We start from the raw sequence: 17,932 nt of genomic DNA on the forward strand, positions 1-17,932 counted from the left end.
CGAGACTTGACGAGACGAGACGAGACTTGACTTTATGAGACTTGACGTGACGAAGACTTGACTTGACTTTGTGAGACTTGACGACTTGGCGAGATGAGACGAGACGAGACTTGACTTGACTGATAAGACGAGACTTGACAAACAGAAATATTTATCCTGCTTCCATTCTTAGGCTTTCTTCCAACTCTGGGCCCGGCTTGGGTCAACATGTACGGTTCGACACGCAGTTACACACTCATGGATGAGTACCAGGACCTGAATGAAGGACAAGGGGAAGGGGTTTCGTTCCGGGCTCGTCTGCTGATCAGTCTGGCGGTGGAGATACTGGACACCTCCTCTCCTGAAGTAATGAGTTCCACCGAGGTACAGGTGGAGGGGATACCCAACATCTCAGATGTAAGTGATCCACTGACGGGGGGGTTCGACAGGCCAATTACTGTGAATAATTAATTGTCTTTATTTATCTCCCTACATTATTCATTTAGCAGTAATACTCATTGTAGTTCTTTGTGTGCAAGACAATCATCTGCACAGTCAGAGCCAAATTAGGCTTCATGCATGTGACTTGTTAAAAATTAAAAAATTAATATTTCGGGAAAACTTCCAAAACTCTTCCAGAATTATTTATGAACACACTGACTTTTTTTCGTGTGTGTGTAATCTTAGGAAGGCCCTGGTATGCACAAAACATTATTTAATCTATTGTTTGTTGCTTATATCTAGAATGCCACAGGGAAAATTGAGGAATTCTTTCTCTTCGGATGTTTCCTTGAGGCCACTATGATTGACAGAAAGATTGGAGACAAACCCATCAACTTTGAGGTTACAATAGGTAAAATCTGTGGTAGACTAGTTATTAGCCTTTCAAGGTGTGAATTTTGCAGATTTTTTTTTCTGAAGCGAATTGCATTGCATGGAAGGTCTACACTTGATCCGTTCATGCATTCCCTAGGAATCAAACCCATGGCCTTGACGTTGCTAACACCTTGAACTAGAGGAATAGCTATTGTAATAAACTGCAGTGAGAGTTGTCTATCATTCAGAATGTTACTGAATTGAGATAGTAAACATTTATTCCGTTTATAGCCCATATGACTGAAAACAATCTTTATGTTTTGGTTGATTCAAAACATATTCAAAATTGTGTATCAAATGTTGCCAGTTTTTTTATATGCAAAGAGCATTAATTCGCACCAAAGACTATAGATATAGAAAGGCGGTTCACTCCTATTATTTAAGAATGGGGAAAAACTGCAACGCACAATATGGCAGAATAAGTCCCGCCTTCTAAATAAAAGGGCCAATCACTGATTGGCAAAGCCATTGCATCACTGCAGCTGCCATTAGAAGCTCCGGTTCCCATAGAAACCTGAGACTCGTGCTTAGGACTGGCTCGTCTGGCCTGAAAAATAAGCTTTTTAAGCACTATTTGAGCATAAGAAACAACATTTATGGGACAGTTCATATCAGATTTTGTTTATGATTTGAAATATGTTATTCAATTGTGAGTTCGGCCAGCAGTTTTTGAGATTTCAGGATTCCCCCATTCAAATAGATAGGACTTCGTCTTGGATGCCCGAAATAGCTGCAAATATGGCCGCCGAGTGAACAGACTTTCCTTGAAAGGGACGTTGTTGGCATTAACTAACACAAACTAAATATATGTGTTGTTGTTGTTCATCCAGCAAATGGATTAAATGGAAATGTTACCAAACATCATCAAGAACTATCATTTCTAGTCTCCAAAATATAGATATTATATTGTGCTGTCCATACATTAAACAGTTTGAGCAGTCTGAACTGAATGGCACCGTTTTGGACTCGGAAACCTGTTTGAAAACAATCATTTCTTTAATTTCACTTCACTTTTATGCAAGTAATGAAATGAATCTGGGAAATGTGTCAGATGCCTTCCTCATTAAACTATCCTCTCAACACAAGGAAACTACGGCAGTGACCTTGACACTCCAACCAAGCCAAAAACGAAGAAGAAGAAGGGTGGCGATGGCGATGAAGAGACTGAGCTCATTCACGGCTCCAGTGAGGAGGAGGAGGATGATGGTGGAGATATTTCTTCAGTTTCCTCCACCCCTCCAATGAAACCAGTCATCACTGACAGGTTCAGTCACTCGACACTTATCCCAAAAAAATGTTTTACTTTTGGTGCATATTCATGTGAAATATCTTGTTTATTTTTCCTGCAGGAACTATTTCCACCTCCCCTATTTTGAGAGGAAGCCCTGCATCTATATCAAGAGCTGGTGGCAGGACCAAAGAAGACGACTTTATAATGCCAACATCATGGACAACATTGCAGACAAACTGGTAATAAATCAATGAATATGGGTTATATCAGTTCCTGAAATATTGATCTTTTTACGGTTGTCTGTACACACTTTTTAGTTTTGACATACACTGCCGTTCAAAATGTTTTGATCGGTAGGATTTTTATGTTTTTAGAAGAAGTCTCTTCTGCTCACCAAGGCTGCATTTTTTATTACAAATACAAAAAACAGAACTATTCGTGAAATATTATTAAAATGTAAAATAACTTTAAGTTTTCTATGTGATCATATAGTAAAGTGTAATTCATTCCTGTGATCAAAGCTGAATTTATCATCATTACTCCAGTCTTCAGTGTCACATGATCCTTCAGAAATCATTATAATATGAGGATTTGATACTCAAGAAACATTTATGATTATTATCAATGTTGAAAAAAAATTTTCAGGATTTTTTGATTAATAGAAAGTTCAAAGGAACGGCATTTATTTGAAATAGAATATTTTGTAACGTTATAAATGTCTTTACTGTCACTTTTGATCAATTTAATGCTTCCTTGCTGGATAAAAGTATTCATTTCTTGAAGTTCTTTATAATAAATAAATAAAATATTCTAACTGTCAATACTTTTGAACGGTAGTACAATGTTGCAAAAGCTTTCCATTTCAGATAAATACTGTTATTTTGAACATTCATCAAAGAATCCTAAAATAACTGTTTTCAACACTAATAATTTAATAATCATAAATGTTTGTTGAGCAGCAAATCCTCATATGAGAATGATTTCTGAAGGATCATGTGACACTGAAGACTGGAGTAATGATGATAAATTCAGCTTTGATCACAGGAATAAATTACATTTTAAAATATATTCAAATAGAAAACTGTTATTTTAAATTTTAATAATATTTCACAATATTACAGTTTTTTGTTGTTGTTGTTGCTGTATTTTTTTATAAAATGAATGCAGCCTTGATGAGCATACGAGACTTCTTCTAAGAACATAAAAAATATTACAGATCAAAAACTTTTTAACGGCAGTGTAATTTCATTTTTCACAAAAAAAATTTAAATCCTAAGGCAAGCCACCAAAAGACTAATCAATTTCAATATCTCCATACTTTTATACCCAGTATATTACTCATAGTACATTAAGAAGATTGTTTTTTATTACAAGTTTTCTGAAATGAAAAATGCAAATAAGACATTAAATATTTAAATATGCACTAAAATGCATAAAAATGAAGAACAGAAATCTGAACACTAAAGCCAGGTTTGACATTCTTGTTTAATTTTGACATATTAGAGTTAAAGGTTTTTTCAGATGGGATTTGGATATCTATTGTTGTAAACAAAATCTCCATATTTTAAGGAATAAATTGTTATATCAAGTGATATATATATATATAATAAACCCCTCTGTTTAAACCTTTAGAAAGGTTCAGTGTGTTAAGGTTAAGTGAGTGGAGATTTCTTTAATAAATTGAAATCTATAGATGCAAATAGAAAAAGTGTATTAAAATAAACACTTAAATGTGTATTAGGTCACACTTTAGTTTAGGGTCCAATTCTCACTATTAACTGTGACTTTTGCTTCAATAAACTCATAATTACTGCTTATTAACAGAGGCGGACAGAGTACACAGCTTCATTACTTCAGTAAAAGTACAGATACCCCTTGATAAAATTTACTAAAGTACAAGTAAAAGTACAACAGTCAGATGTCTGCTTAAGTAAAAGTACTGAAGTACTTGTTTTTAAAAGTACTTGAGTATCAAGAGTACATTTTCTAAATATTGCATGACTTCTGCCACAGTGCTTACATTTATGTACAGAAATGTCCTACAGGGAGTTATGAAAAATGTTAATGTTATGGTAAAAAAGACGTTTCGTACTCAAGCTCAGATTAGAAAAGATACATTGTATGCTCTCTCTATTTGTCAGGGGCATGTCAAAACATGAATCTGAAAGGACTTCAGTTGATTATCTATGTTACAGGATTAGCTTGCCTTGGCTTACTATTGTCAGGCCAAAGTTAGCCATCTGAATGGCAAAATTGGCGGGTGCATGTGGCTTCGACTACTCAAACGTAACCGAAAATGTAAAAAGCTGCATTATCGCAGCTAGCCAATCATTTAGTGCACTTTTCTGTAGCTAGAATCTAGCTTAGAAGAAATGTAAGGAAGTTTATTTCAATGTACGTACCTTGACATGCTTCCGCAAGTTGGAGGTTGAATTTTTGTAGGCGGTGATTAAGTACTCTTTTGGTAAACACAGCAAACATTTGAAGCGAAAACTATTATTAACTTAAAAATGTAAAATAGTCTGGCGAGGTGGGGCCACGGGTCGGCACATTCCCGGAATAGACCTGCTGCGTCTTCATCCATTGTTTCGTCCATGGTTTCGTCTCTTATCTAAATCTGAACATGGAGTTGACTTTGGCGGAAAGCTGAAGTTGATTGCTGATAGGCTGTCCCAATCAGTGGCGCCTGCACAATCCAATCTCGTTTGAGAGGGAAACAACAAATTGAGGGTTTCCGAGATTTTCCTTTTTCCTTTTTTTAAATAAGTAACGGATACTTACGGTTATGGATAGAAATGTAGCGGAGTAAAGAGTACAATATTTGCCTCTCAAATATACTTGAGTAACGTCATGAGTACTCCCCAAAAATGATACTCGAGTAGTACAGATCCCTCAAAATCGTACTAAAGTACTGTACTCAAGTAAATGTAATCCGTTACTGTCCGGCTCTGCTTTTTAATAGTTAGTAAGGTAGTTGTTACATTTAGATTAGGGGATGTAGAATATGATCATGCAGAATAAGGCATTAATATGTGCTTTATAAGCGCTAATAACCAGCAAATACCCTAGTAGTATGCATGATAATAAGTAACTAGTTAAAAGTGAGAATGAGACCCTAAATTAAAGTGTTCTTTTATGTTTTATTTCCACTAGTCATGTTAAGACATGTTATGGAAGCCCCAAAACTTGAGGAGTGCATGAAAAAACAATGTTTTTTGCCTTAAATCTAATTTTTGTTGTAGTTTATTATAATAATCCTGTGAAAATACATCCATACGTTTACATTGATGCCTGTGCTCTGTATCATTTTATAGGAAGAAGGGTTAAATGATGTGCAGGAGATCATTAAAACGGAGAAGGCCTTTCCTGAGCGCAGACTCAGAGGAGTCCTGGAGGAACTCAGCAATGGATGCAGGTTTGCTAACATGTTATTCTGCAGATCGTAACCCAGACAGCAAATAGTGTCGGATACATGCGGATTAAACGCGTAACAGATGTAGGCCGGATCTGGGCCGACACTATGTTGCTGTCTGGGGAGCCAGTTATGAGTCGTTCAATGGAAACGGTGCAATTTGTGCTTCATTTGTGTGATTTAAAGAGGCCATAATATTCTCTTATTCAAAGTCTTGATTTTGTTTTTGGGCTCTATTAGAACAGGCTTTCATGCTTGAATGTTCAAAAAACACATAAGTTTTTCCCCATATTCTCCATTGTTGAAGCACCTCTCTTCCTAGTCTGTCAGTAGCGCTCTGGGCTGTGTTTCCCAAAAGCATCAACTATGGTCGCAAGTTCTGCTGTTATCAGCATAGTTCATTGAGTAGGTGTTTCCTGAAACCATAGTTCCAATGACATTTGCAAACAGTTGTGTGGTTGGAACAACAGCTCTCGACCTGTGGTTTCTTATTTGCATGACGTGTGGGCTTAATACATCCTTATCTGGACTGGAGCAAAATAAGCAAGCTGGCAATCTAGATCTTATATTTAGAATATATTCAAATGTCATGTACGTATTCTAGTTAGTCTCTTATTGGCCTGATTAACCAAGCTGTCCATAAATAAATAAAAAACAAGAACAATTTAATATAATAACACATATTATACTGACACTTCATATTTAATGGTAACTAGATTATTTGTTAATTGCATTTAATGTTTACGCTTTCAATAAAACATTTGCTATTGGTTTGACAATGTATGTTTGGACTGAGTTTCCGATGCATTTACACTGTTCTGGGGCTAAATACTGTTCTGAGTGCGTTGAAACAGTGAATCGTTTTGCGAAGCAATTGTCCACTGCAAAAAATGCTTTTCTTACTTAGTATTTTTGTCTTGTTTTCAGTCCAAATATCTAAAAAATCTTACATTAAGAAGCATTTACTAGACAAGCAAACGTTTTTGTCTTGTTTTGGGGGAAAATAACTCAAAATTAAGTGAGTTTTTGCTTAAAATAAGCAAAATAATCTGCCAATGGGGTAAGCAAAATAATCTTGTTTTCTTATTTTAAACAAAAACTCCCTTCATTTTGAGTTATTTTCCCCCAAAACAAGACAAAAACCTTTGCTGTTTTAAGAATTCAAGAATTTTGAGGCACAAATGGCACTGTTGAACGATTTTCACAAAACATTATCACTGAACCATTTCTGATATCTCTAGAGGAAGGATACATTAATAGCGAATTTTATATCTCTTTCAGTAACTTTGTAACTTTGGCAAACGATGATCAGAATCAGGCCGGGAAGACTAAACTGGACCGGGAGAGGGTGAAATTATGCATGCAGGAAATGGTAAAACACTTTCAGTTAAAAGCATCTCTAACAAATAAATGCTATTAATAACTAATGTTAAAATGTCATTATGTTTCTGCTGCTTGTTTTTGTGTCTGTTGCCGACAGGAAAACATGGGCCAGCAAGCAAAGAGCATGCGGTCACAAGTTAAGAAAAGCAACGTGAGGGACAAAATAAAACTGGCACAAAACTTCCTCCACAAGCTGAGATTCTTGTCTGATGAGGTAGTGCACAACATGTTTGGTTATATGGCCATATAGATGAATTCAAATCACTGTAGAAATATTCATGTCAATCCTTTTGGTTTTTCATCGTAGCCACAACATAGCGTTCCAGATATTTACATATGGATGATAAGCAACAGCAAGCGCATTGCATACGCCCGCGTTCCCTCCAAAGACATCCTCTTCTCACCTGTCGAGGAAGAAACCGGAAAGGACTGTGGGAAGGTCCAGACGATCTTTTTTAAGGTTGGGATGAATTCACTCGAAACGTGTCTTAAAAACAGCATGTCAGAATACTTATCTTGAATCATGGGGAATCATGAGTTCCTGATTTGTATTATGAAAACAACTCAAGACTCTCTCCCCTATTGAAACTACGCTGCCAGAACACAGAAAAGTAATGCTTTACAGTATTGCGTTACTCCCTTAAAAAGTACCTAATTGAGTTACTTAGTTACTTTTTAAGAAAAGTAATGCGTTACGTTACTTTTGCGTTACTTTTTCTCACCTGGGCTGGGCTTGTTTTTGTTTTTTTATAACAAAAAAGTTATATTTTTGTGCAACGGTAAAGACCTCTTCATACCAAAATTGAAATAATAAGCCCCAGGCTGAGGTAAAAATGCAGATTCACGCATGAACAGTAGAGGGCGCAGCTCTGGATGATGGTAGAATAGGAGTGAAGGAGAAAAAAGTTTTACGAATAAAAACAAAAAATCTAGTAATTTTCATCATCAAAGGTCAGCAGCAAGACATTGGTAAATTAAATATAAAGGTAGATTGTGCATACTGTTGATCATCTGTCCATCATCATATAAAGGCCGCCCTGATGATCTGATTGGTCCGAACAGCTCTTTTTCCAGCATAGTTGCTCCACAACGGATCAAGTCCAGACCAAACTTCCCAACCTCAAATGTTGTGGGCGGGGCTAAGTTCGGCTATTCCAGGCTATTGCAGTCATGGATCAAAAAATAATAAGTGTGATTTCAAAATGTAATAATACGTAAAAATATATTAAACAACATGAAAAAAAATTATTAGAATAGCAAACAATGTGGTCACGGATCGAATTACTATAAGCATGTATAAAAAAATTAAAAGTGCATTTAAAAAAATAATGAGCATGAATCAAAACTTTAAACATTAAAAATTATATTGCACAAAACTTAAAGGGTTAGTTCACCCAGAAATGAAAATTCTGTCATAAATTACTTACCCTCATGTCGTTCGACACCCGTCAGACCTCCGTTCATCTTCAGAACACAAATGAAGATATTTTAGTGTAAATCTGATGGCTCTGAAAGGCCTCTATTGGCAGCAATGAAATTTATACTCTCAAGACCCATAAAAGGTTCTAAAGACGTCGTTACTACAGTGGTTCTACAATAACTTTAGGAAGCGACGAGAATAGTTTTAGTGCGCAAAAAAAATCTAAATAACTTTTTTCAACAAGTTTCTGTTTTCCGCTTGGGCCTTTGACGTGAACTCACGAAGCACCACGACGCATGTGTGAGAATATGACATAGAGCCGGCGTTCTGACACATGACCCGGAAGCGAGGAGCTTTGTTTACAAGCAGAGGAAGACGCGCCGTATCTAAGCTGTTGAATTCTACATTGGTCTTGGCGTAGTGGTCAAAATGGGGCTAAAGTGTGCATTTCCTGGATGCCCGAACACCGGCTCTACGTCATATTCTCGCGCATGCGTCGTGACGGTGCTTCATGAGGTCACGTATGACTTATGTAATGTGGTCTTAAAGGTCCCATTCCGCATGATCCCATTGTTCAAACTTTAGTTAGTGTGTAATGTTGCTGTTAGAGCATAAATAATACCTGTAAAATTATAAAGCTCAAAGTTCAATGCCAAGCGAGATATTTTATTTAACAGAAGTTCCCTTTCAAAGCCTACAGCGAACGGCCGGCTTGGACTACATCCTGGTACTTCCTTCTTTAATTACGTCAGTAGAGCAGTAGAACAGACTAACCTCCGCCCACAAAGAAACGCGAAAAAGGGGGCGCGGTCTTGTTGCTCCCGCGTGGAGAAGCGGACGTGTCGCGTGGAGAAAAGGAACTGTTGCGTTGAGTGTGTTTATCGCCATGTCGTCGAGACGCTGTTATTTTCATCCAGGAGTCAAATCACCTTTGTTTGGCTTTCCCAGGGACGCTGTAGAGATTATTGAACGCATACATCTCTCCGTTAAGAGGTGTGACCTTTCCAACGTGCGCTAAGCTGCTGTCGAATCATAACACAGGAACTGCTGGCACGTGCGCTAAGCTGCGGTCGAATTACAACACGGTAAGCGCTTGCACAATCAGAACTCGTTACGTATTTCTGAAGGTGGGACTTCATAGAAAGAGGAAATCACCAGCCGTTTTTAGGACAGTGGAAACAGCGGTACACAGATAAGTACATTGTGTGAAAAATACTGTGTTTTTTTACACGCGAAACATGAACACATGTTATATTGCACACTGTAAACACAATCAAAGCTTCAAAAAAACACGAAGAACGGGACCTTTAAAAAGTATGTTGTCCTTGGAAAAGGCTAGAATTCATGCTGCCAGCAGTTATATCACCCTGTAGCCCAAGACTGGTTTCCCACTGAACCTAAGTAGGGCTGAGCCTGGTCAGTATCTGGATGGGAGACCAATTGGGAAAACTAGGCTTCTGCTGGTAGAGGTGTTAGTGAGGCCAGCAGGGGGCGCTCATCCTATGGTCTGTGTGGGTCCTAACACCCCAGTGTATGATGGGGACACGATACTGTAACAAGCACGTCCTTCGGATGAGACGTTAAACCGAGGTCCTGACTCTCTGTGGTCATTCAAAATCCCAGGATGTCCTTCGATAAAGAGTAGGGGTGTAACCCCGGCATCCTGGACACATTTGCCCATTGGCCCCTGTCCATCATGGCCTCCTAATCATCCCCATATATGATTGGCTACATCACTCGGTCTTCTCTCCACCAATCAGCTGGTGTGTGTGGTGGGCGTTCTGGCGCAATATGGCTGCCGTCGCATCATCCAGGTGGTGCAGCACATTGGTGGTGGTTGAGGAGAATCCCCCCTTGTATGTAAAGTGCTTTGAGTGCCTAGAAAAGCGCTATATAAATGTAACAAATTATGTTTTTGGAATGAATAAGTGAATAAGTGTAAAATAGTTTAAGTTTGAATTTCTCTTATAATGTAACAAGACAAATAAAAAGTAAAGCTTTACGAGACAAATTATGGATTCACGCATCAAATTCTTTGTGCAACACCCTTGTGGAAATGGCGAAGAACAGAAAATGGCTCAGATCGCCATTACATATTGCAACTGAAAAGTTGCACTTTTTGTTTTGTTTTATTCCATGGTAGAAATAAGCTTCCATACAAGGCAGCATAAAACAAGCATTAAATGTAAAGGGAAAACAACCTAAAAAAAAATGAATATTTTTTTTTTTTATAATACCTTTAATTGGCTTGTTCTGAACTTTAACTAATGCTCAATATTAATTATTTTGAGTAGGGAAAACAAATTAAACAAATTAGTTCAGTCAAATTAACATTTATGAGTATTTAGAACTTTCTGTTTATTTTGAGTTCTCAAAACTGACAGATTTAAGTCATCTGAATTGTTTCATTGTTTTGAGTTTTATAAACTTGTTTCTTTTAATTTAGACTAACAAATTTAACTGAAACTGGGCTGGGATTTATATTTCCCAGCATGCTTTGCCATAACACTCGAAAGGGAGAGTAAAAGCTAAAATGTCGTCTTATATAGCGTTTTTTTAGCACAATTAACGTTAAGTGGGAGATTTAGTAGAGTTTGATGTTTTGTTACAATAGTTTAGACGAGTTTCTGGTAACACTTTACAATAAGGTTCATTAGTTAACATTAGTTAACTATGGAAAAAACTAAGTCTGGAATGGTTGACACTTCATGCACTCGACTGTCGAATTACATAGCGGAGAGGGAGGGGCTACCAGATTCCGATGCTGAATGACAAAATAACCATGTAAAGTTCATACACTACACGGTTGAGTAGATAGTGCATAAGTGCATAGTGCGTCATTTGGGACACAACTATTATGTTAGCAATTAGCAAGTTAGCATTTACTGAATTAGCTAGTTAAAGCTAGCCAAGTTTCCACTACTAAAAATATTTAAGTTGAGATTACATGATCATTTGAATTAAAATGTATGAATTTGCTTAATCAAATATGTATAGTTAAGAGCAATTAAAATGTACAAAATATACAACATGACTTTGCGTAAACATACACGCCACTTTCTAAAGCCAAATGGTGTTATCTGTACGCTTTTTGAGCTATCAGCGTGTACGTCTACGCCGTGTGATTCCGCATGTATGTCCACGACGAAACGAACCATTATGTGTGTGTGTGTGTGTCCACAATGTAAATGGATTCATAAACATACTAAATTATGTTTTTTTGAAAATGTAAAAATGCAGAATGTATCTTGTGATGGGTAGGTTTAAGGGCAGTGTGTGTGTGTGTGTGTGTGTGTGTGTGTGTGTGTGTGTATGTGTGATGGGTAGGTTTAGGGGCAGTGTGTGTGTGTGTGTGTGTGTATGTGTGATGGGTAGGTTTAGGGGCAGTGTGTGTGTGTGTGTGTGTGTGTGTGTGTGTGTGTGTGTGTGTGTGTGTGTGTGTGTGTGTGTGTGTGTGTGTATGTGTGATGGGTAGTTCCCTTTCGAGGGAACTCGCACTGCATCGGGACGACGCTTTGGGGATACTCCCTTAGCATCAGCGAATCTGAAACCAGAATGCCAACTAGGCCAATCCGATTGGCATGCGTGATGACGTCATCGTGACGGCATACCCGGAAGTATAAAAGGGGGGCTGGAACGTAATGGCGGTAGTCATTGCTCTTCAGCAGGCGCTATCTGTTACTGTCTGTCTATTTACTGTTGTTTGTCAGTGAAAGTGTGTGAGAAAAAGTATGGAAAGTGTGAGAGTGAATGAATTCAAACAGTGTGTGCATCCGTGTCCCAGGTTCATGTCGGGCTCGGATACACACCTGCTTTGTGTGCACTGCCTGGGCGTCCAGCATGCCCAAGCGGCTCTCGAGGGAGCCGCTTGTGAGCACTGCGAGAAATTGACGCTCAGGGTGCTTCGCTCTCGGCTGGCTGCGTTTGATGAGGCCGGCCAGCCTCGTGAGCCCCGTGGTTCTAGACCCGCAGTCGCTGAGGCGGCTCGGCGTCGCAGATCATGGGGCTCACAGCGGGATTTGTCAGAGGGTTTCGGGACTGCTGCGGCACTTTCCCGATCCTCCTCTGACAGTTCCGAGGATCTTCCTCCCCGTGTGGAAGCCCGCTCTGCGGCTTCTTCCCCCGGGGTGGGAGGTCCGGTGCTTGTTCTCTCTGGTTCCGAGGAGCCGGAAGAGATAGGCACCGAGGCGGGGGATGAAGCAGGAATTGTTTCATCACTTCATCCACCCGCCCAAGAGGAGCTGGTGGAGGTGTTGACCCGGGCAGTGGCCAAATTAAATATAAGTTGGCCACAAGAGGCTCCGGAAATCCAGCTACCCAGCAGGCTGGATGACCGGTTCCTCTCACACCGGGTTCAAACACCTCGCCGGGGCCTGCCTTTTTTCCCGGATCTACACACGAGGTGTGTAGATCATGGAAACGGCCCTATTCCTCGCGTGTGTCCAATCCTCCAGTGTTGGATTATTCCAATGTTCTGGGGGCACGCGAGGCGGGCTATGGGGCGATGCCTCGGGTGGAGGAGGCTCTCGCGAGCTATCTTTCACCCGATTCTGCATCGTCCCTCAAGGCTCCGGTTTTGCCCACCAAACCCTGTCGGGATACCTCATCTTTGGTGGGCAAAGCATATATGGCGGCTGGTCGGGCTGGTGGTTCCCTGCACACGCTATCAATTCTGCAGGCATACCAGGCCGACCTCCTTAAAGAGTTGGACGAGGGAGATGGTCCCTCTCCGGAGGACATTCTGGAACTGAGGAAGGCTGCAGATTTGTCTCTCCGCGTCACCAAGGAGACGGCCCGCGCTATCGGCCGCTCCATGGCTTCCATGGTGACCGTGGAGAGACATCTCTGGCTGAATCTGTCGGGGATAAAGGAGAAGGATAGATCTTTTCTCCTGGACTCCCCGATCTCGCCTTCTGGACTGTTTGGAGACGCGGTTAACACCGTTGTTTCCAGACACCAGGAGGCGAAGAAACAGTCAGCAGCCTTCCACCAGTATCTCCCTCGCCGCTCTAAACCTGGGAAGGCTGGCCCTAGCGGGCAGCCTCAGCCATCATCCAGCTCCTCGCACCGAAAGGTGCAAAAGGAGAGCGTTGCTTCTAGAGCCCCTCCCCCGGGAGCCTGGCAACAGAGGCGGCGCTCTCAGCAGCAGCCTTCAGCTCCTAAAGGCGATCTTCGGAACGTCCTTCAGGCGCGGAAGGCTGCTGGGAAGAAGTCCTAGCCACGGCAGGGCTTCTAAGAGCGGTCCCCCCCGCGGAGAAACAACCGAGGTTGTTTCCTCCGCGGCGCTCTGGGGAAATCGATGTGGTAATCCCGCCGTCTATGACGCTTCGGGCCACATCGATTTCCCGCGAACGCATGCTGCACCAGCCGCCTCTGGAAAGACCTGCGGCTGGTCAGCTCGCGCGTCCGCACACGGAGAACCGTGTAACACCCGACGCCAGCCTCGAGAGGCTGGTTCCCTTAGTAGATTATTTCGGCGCATGGAAATGCCTTCCGAATATTTCTACGTGGGTCCTGCGTACTGTAGAAAAGGGGTACAAACTGCAGGTCGGTTTTCCTCCTCCACAATTCAGGGGGTTATACTGGACAGTAGTGAGACCCGAGCAGGTTCGGGTAATGGAACTAGAAGTAAAAACTCTTCTAGCGAAGGAAGCCATAGAGCGTGTTCCTCCGTTGGAAAGGGAGTCCGGGTTCTACAGCCGGTACTTTATAGTTCCCAAAAAGGATGGAGGGTTGCGTCCGATTATAGATCTGAGGGTTTTGAATCTGTCTCTGAGGAGCTTCAGGTTCAAAATGCTCACTATTCCCATGATCGTGAGTCAGATCCAGTCCAAGGACTGGTTCGTCACGATAGATCTAAAGGACGCATATTTCCATGTCTCCATCCTCCCATGTCACAGGAAGTACCTGAGGTTCGCTTTCGGGGGCGAAGCGTACCAATATCGAGTGCTTCCCTTTGGCCTAGCCCTCTCCCCACGCACGTTCACGAAGTGCATGGATGCAGCTCTGGCTCCAATGAGACTTCAGGGCATCCGTGTGCTGAATTATATCGACGACTGGCTCATACTGGCCCAGTCGTACGAGGTGGCGGTTCGGCATCGAGATGTCGTTCTGAACCACATGAAATGCTTGGGGCTGAGACTCAACACGAAAAAGAGCGTGTTGACGCCGTCCCGGAGGACTACGTTCCTCGGGGTCGTGTGGGACTCGACAACGATGCGGGCACGATTGTCTCCCGCGCGAGTCGAGACCATACAGGCGATGGTCTCAGGAATAAGGCTAGGCCACAACATCACTGTGAGGCACTTTCAGAGAGTGCTGGGTCACATGGCAGCAGCGTCCAACGTAATACCTTTTGGCCTGCTGTACATGAGACCCATCCAGTGGTGGTTGAAAACCAAGGGGTTTTCTCCCAGAGGGAATCCTTTCCGTATGATCAGGGTAACGCGCAATTGCTCTCGTTCCCTAGCCATATGGAAGAAACCTTGGTTTCTGTCCCAAGGGCCAGTGTTGGGAGCGTCTTGTTGCCGGAAATCCGTTTCAACAGACGCCTCCCTCACTGGCTGGGGCGCGGTCATGGACGGCCGCTTTGCGAGGGGCCCATGGGAGGGCCGTCATTCCTCCTGGCACATAAATTGCCTGGAGATGATGGCGGTCTACAAAGCTCTCAGGAGCTTTCTCCCGCACCTCCGCGGCCAGCATGTCCTGGTACGGACAGACAATACGTCTGTCGTAGCGTACATCAACCGCCAGGGGGGACTGAGGTCGCGCTTTCTGTACAGGATAGCACGCCGAGTCCTCCTGTGGACCCAAGGGAAACTGTTGTCCATCAGGGCAATGTATGTCCCGGGGGTCCAAAATCAGGGAGCAGACATCCTGTCGAGGCAGGGGCTGAGGCCCGGGGAGTGGCGACTCCACCCAGAGGTGGTGGAGGCCATATGCAAGAGGTTCGGCCCAGTGGAAGTGGATCTGTTTGCGTCTCGAGAGACGTCCCACTGTCCACTGTGGTTTTCCCTCACGCATCCAGCTCCGCTGGGGCTGGATGCCATGGTGCAGACGTGGCCGAGGCTGCGTCTGTACGCATTTCCCCCGATTGCTCTGCTCCCGGGAGTCCTGGAAAGGGTCCGTCGACAGGGGGTCAGTCTACTTCTGGTAGCACCCCGTTGGCCGACTCGAGTTTGGTTCTCGGATATCATAGCTCTGCTAGCAGGTCAGCCGTGGGAGATTCCTCTGAGGAGGGATCTCCTATCTCAGGCGGCGAGTACGATATTTTACCCCCGCCCGGAGATTTGGAACCTATGGGTCTGGCCCCTGAGGGGACCAGATACATAGAGGCTGGCCTATCGGCGGAGGTGATAGAGACCTTACTCAGCTCCAGGGCTCCGTCTACGAGGAGACTGTACAGCCTCAAGTGGAATGTATTTTCCACTTGGTGCAGAGAACGTGAGGTGGACCCAGTTAACTGCCCAGTGGCTTCAGTGCTGGCTCCAAGATCGTTTTTCTGCAGGGCTTACCCCGTCCACACTCAAGGTGTACGTGGCTGCCATTGCGGCTTTCCACACTCCTCTGGGTGATGGGCCTCTGGGTAGGCACCAGCTGGTTGTACAATTCCTCCGTGGGGCTCGGAGGATGAGGCCTGCGGCTCGGACCAGAGTTCCAACCTGGGACCTGGCAGTGGTTCTCGAAGGATTGGCTGAGGCCCCCTTCGAACCATTGGAGTCGGCTGGACCAAAGGATCTGACCCTTAAGGTGGCTTTTCTCCTTGCCATTACCTCTCTCAGGAGAGTGGGAGATCTCCAGGCCTTGGCGGTAACGCCGACCTGCCTGGAGTTTGCCCCGGGAGGAGTAAAGGCCATCTTACACCCTAGGCCGGGCTACGTGCCTAAGGTGCCATCAAGGGTGGTCAGGTCATTGGTCCTGCAGGCATTTCATCCTCCGCCTCATGTGACGGCGGAAGAGGGGAGACTTCACCTACTCTGCCCGGTTAGGGCGCTCAGAGTTTATTTGGCGAAGTCTGCACAGTGGAGGAGATCACAACAACTGTTGGTGTGTTTTGGCTCACCTAAGAAGGGATTGCCTGCGTCTACTCAGACAATCAGTAATTGGATTGTCCAGGCGATTACCATGGCCTATCAGGTGCGCAGTTTGCCTTCACCTGTGGCTGTGAGGGCTCATTCCACCAGAGGCATGGCCTCTTCGGTGGCCCTTCTTTCTGGGGTCCCCTTGCAGGATATCTGCGAGGCGGCCGGGTGGGCTACCCCACACACTTTTATCAGGTTTTATAGCCTGGATCTCCCTACGACGCCTGGTGCTAGGGTGCTCCAGTCCTAGCTGTGCCCGGTTTCCGGCTTCACACTAGGGCAGGCGCTACCCTTCGGTGTGGCCTAGTGGGTACTCGTTCCCCAAAGCGTCGTCCCGATGCAGTGCGAGTTCCCTCGAAAGGGAACTGCTCGGGTTATGTATATAACCCTTGTTCCCTGAGAAGGGGAACGAGCACTGCATCCCGACGCCACACCTTGGCGCGCCTGGAGCGCATGCTTCAGAGCAATTACTACCGCCATTACGTTCCAGCCCCCCTTTTATACTTCCGGGTATGCCGTCACGATGACGTCATCACGCACGCCAATCGGATTGGCCTAGTTGGCATTCTGGTTTCAGATTCGCTGATGCTAAGGGAGTATCCCCAAAGCGTCGTCCCGATGCAGTGCTCGTTCCCCTTCTCAGGGAACAAGGGTTATATACATAACCCGAGCAGGTTTAGGGGTAGGGTGATAGAATGAAACAGCGTTGATAAACACGCTAAAAAACGATTATGCATCTTGATAGCACGCCAAAATGGCATACGAATTGGTGCGTCATACATACGCCATTTCATGAGATCAGTCTGAAATATAAATCTGGCAATTCTGCTCACTTAATCTTTTTTGAACTGATTACCTCTACACTGCAAAAAATGCTTTTCTTACTTAGTATTTTTGTCGTTTTCAGTCCAAATATCTAAAAATCTTACATTAAGAAGCATTTACTAGACAAGCAAAAGTTTTTGTCTTGTTTTGGGGGAAAATAACTCAAAATTAAGTGAGTTTTTGCTTAAAATAAGCAAAATAATCTGCCAATGGGGTAAGCAATATAATCTTGTTTTCTTATTTTAAGCAAAAACTCCCTTCATTTTGAGTTATTTCCCCCTAAACAAGACAAAACTTTTGCTTGTCTAGTAAATGCTTCTTAATGTAAGATTTTTCAGATATTTGGACTGAAAACAAGACAAAAATACTAAGTAAGAAAAGCATTTTTTGCAGTGCATTACTGGGAGTTTTGACAATTTATTTGGGTTTACAGTGAGTACTAAATGACTTTCACTCATCCTGTCTTTCTAGCTTCCTGGTAAGAAAAGTTTTGGACCTGCGGGCTGGACGGTTCAGGCTAAAACTGAGCTGTACCTGTGGCTTGGCCTGAGCAGACAGCGTAAAGACTACTTGAGCGGACTGCCCAATGGCTTTGAGGAGAACAAGGCCGTGAAAGGGCCTGGCGTTCAGTCCACGCCCCCCATCAGCCTGATGTACACCAGTAAGACACAGATGCATTTACAGGATTGGCTTCAGACTGTCTGTTTAATATTTGGTGATGATAA

At 43.1% G+C, this 17,932-nt stretch overlaps 1 protein-coding gene across 1 annotated transcript in view; it reads left to right on the forward strand.

Annotated features, from left to right (window-relative positions):
• Positions 1 to 17,932, forward strand: part of LOC307135820 (otoferlin) — a gene marked incomplete at both ends in the record, with an annotated part of 60,854 nt that overhangs the window by 16,194 nt on the left and 26,728 nt on the right. The window contains 9 exons of the mRNA XM_079832497.1: positions 173 to 396; positions 724 to 832; positions 1,942 to 2,119; positions 2,205 to 2,325; positions 5,401 to 5,501; positions 6,780 to 6,870; positions 6,979 to 7,095; positions 7,189 to 7,341; positions 17,679 to 17,868. Of these exons, the coding sequence (XP_079688623.1) occupies positions 173 to 396; positions 724 to 832; positions 1,942 to 2,119; positions 2,205 to 2,325; positions 5,401 to 5,501; positions 6,780 to 6,870; positions 6,979 to 7,095; positions 7,189 to 7,341; positions 17,679 to 17,868 (1,284 nt within the window). The remainder of the gene's footprint in view (positions 1 to 172; positions 397 to 723; positions 833 to 1,941; positions 2,120 to 2,204; positions 2,326 to 5,400; positions 5,502 to 6,779; positions 6,871 to 6,978; positions 7,096 to 7,188; positions 7,342 to 17,678; positions 17,869 to 17,932) is intronic.

This window comes from Gobio gobio (genome assembly GCF_949357685.1).
Source record: "Gobio gobio genome assembly, chromosome: 13".
NCBI classification, from domain to species: domain Eukaryota; kingdom Metazoa; phylum Chordata; class Actinopteri; order Cypriniformes; family Gobionidae; genus Gobio; species Gobio gobio.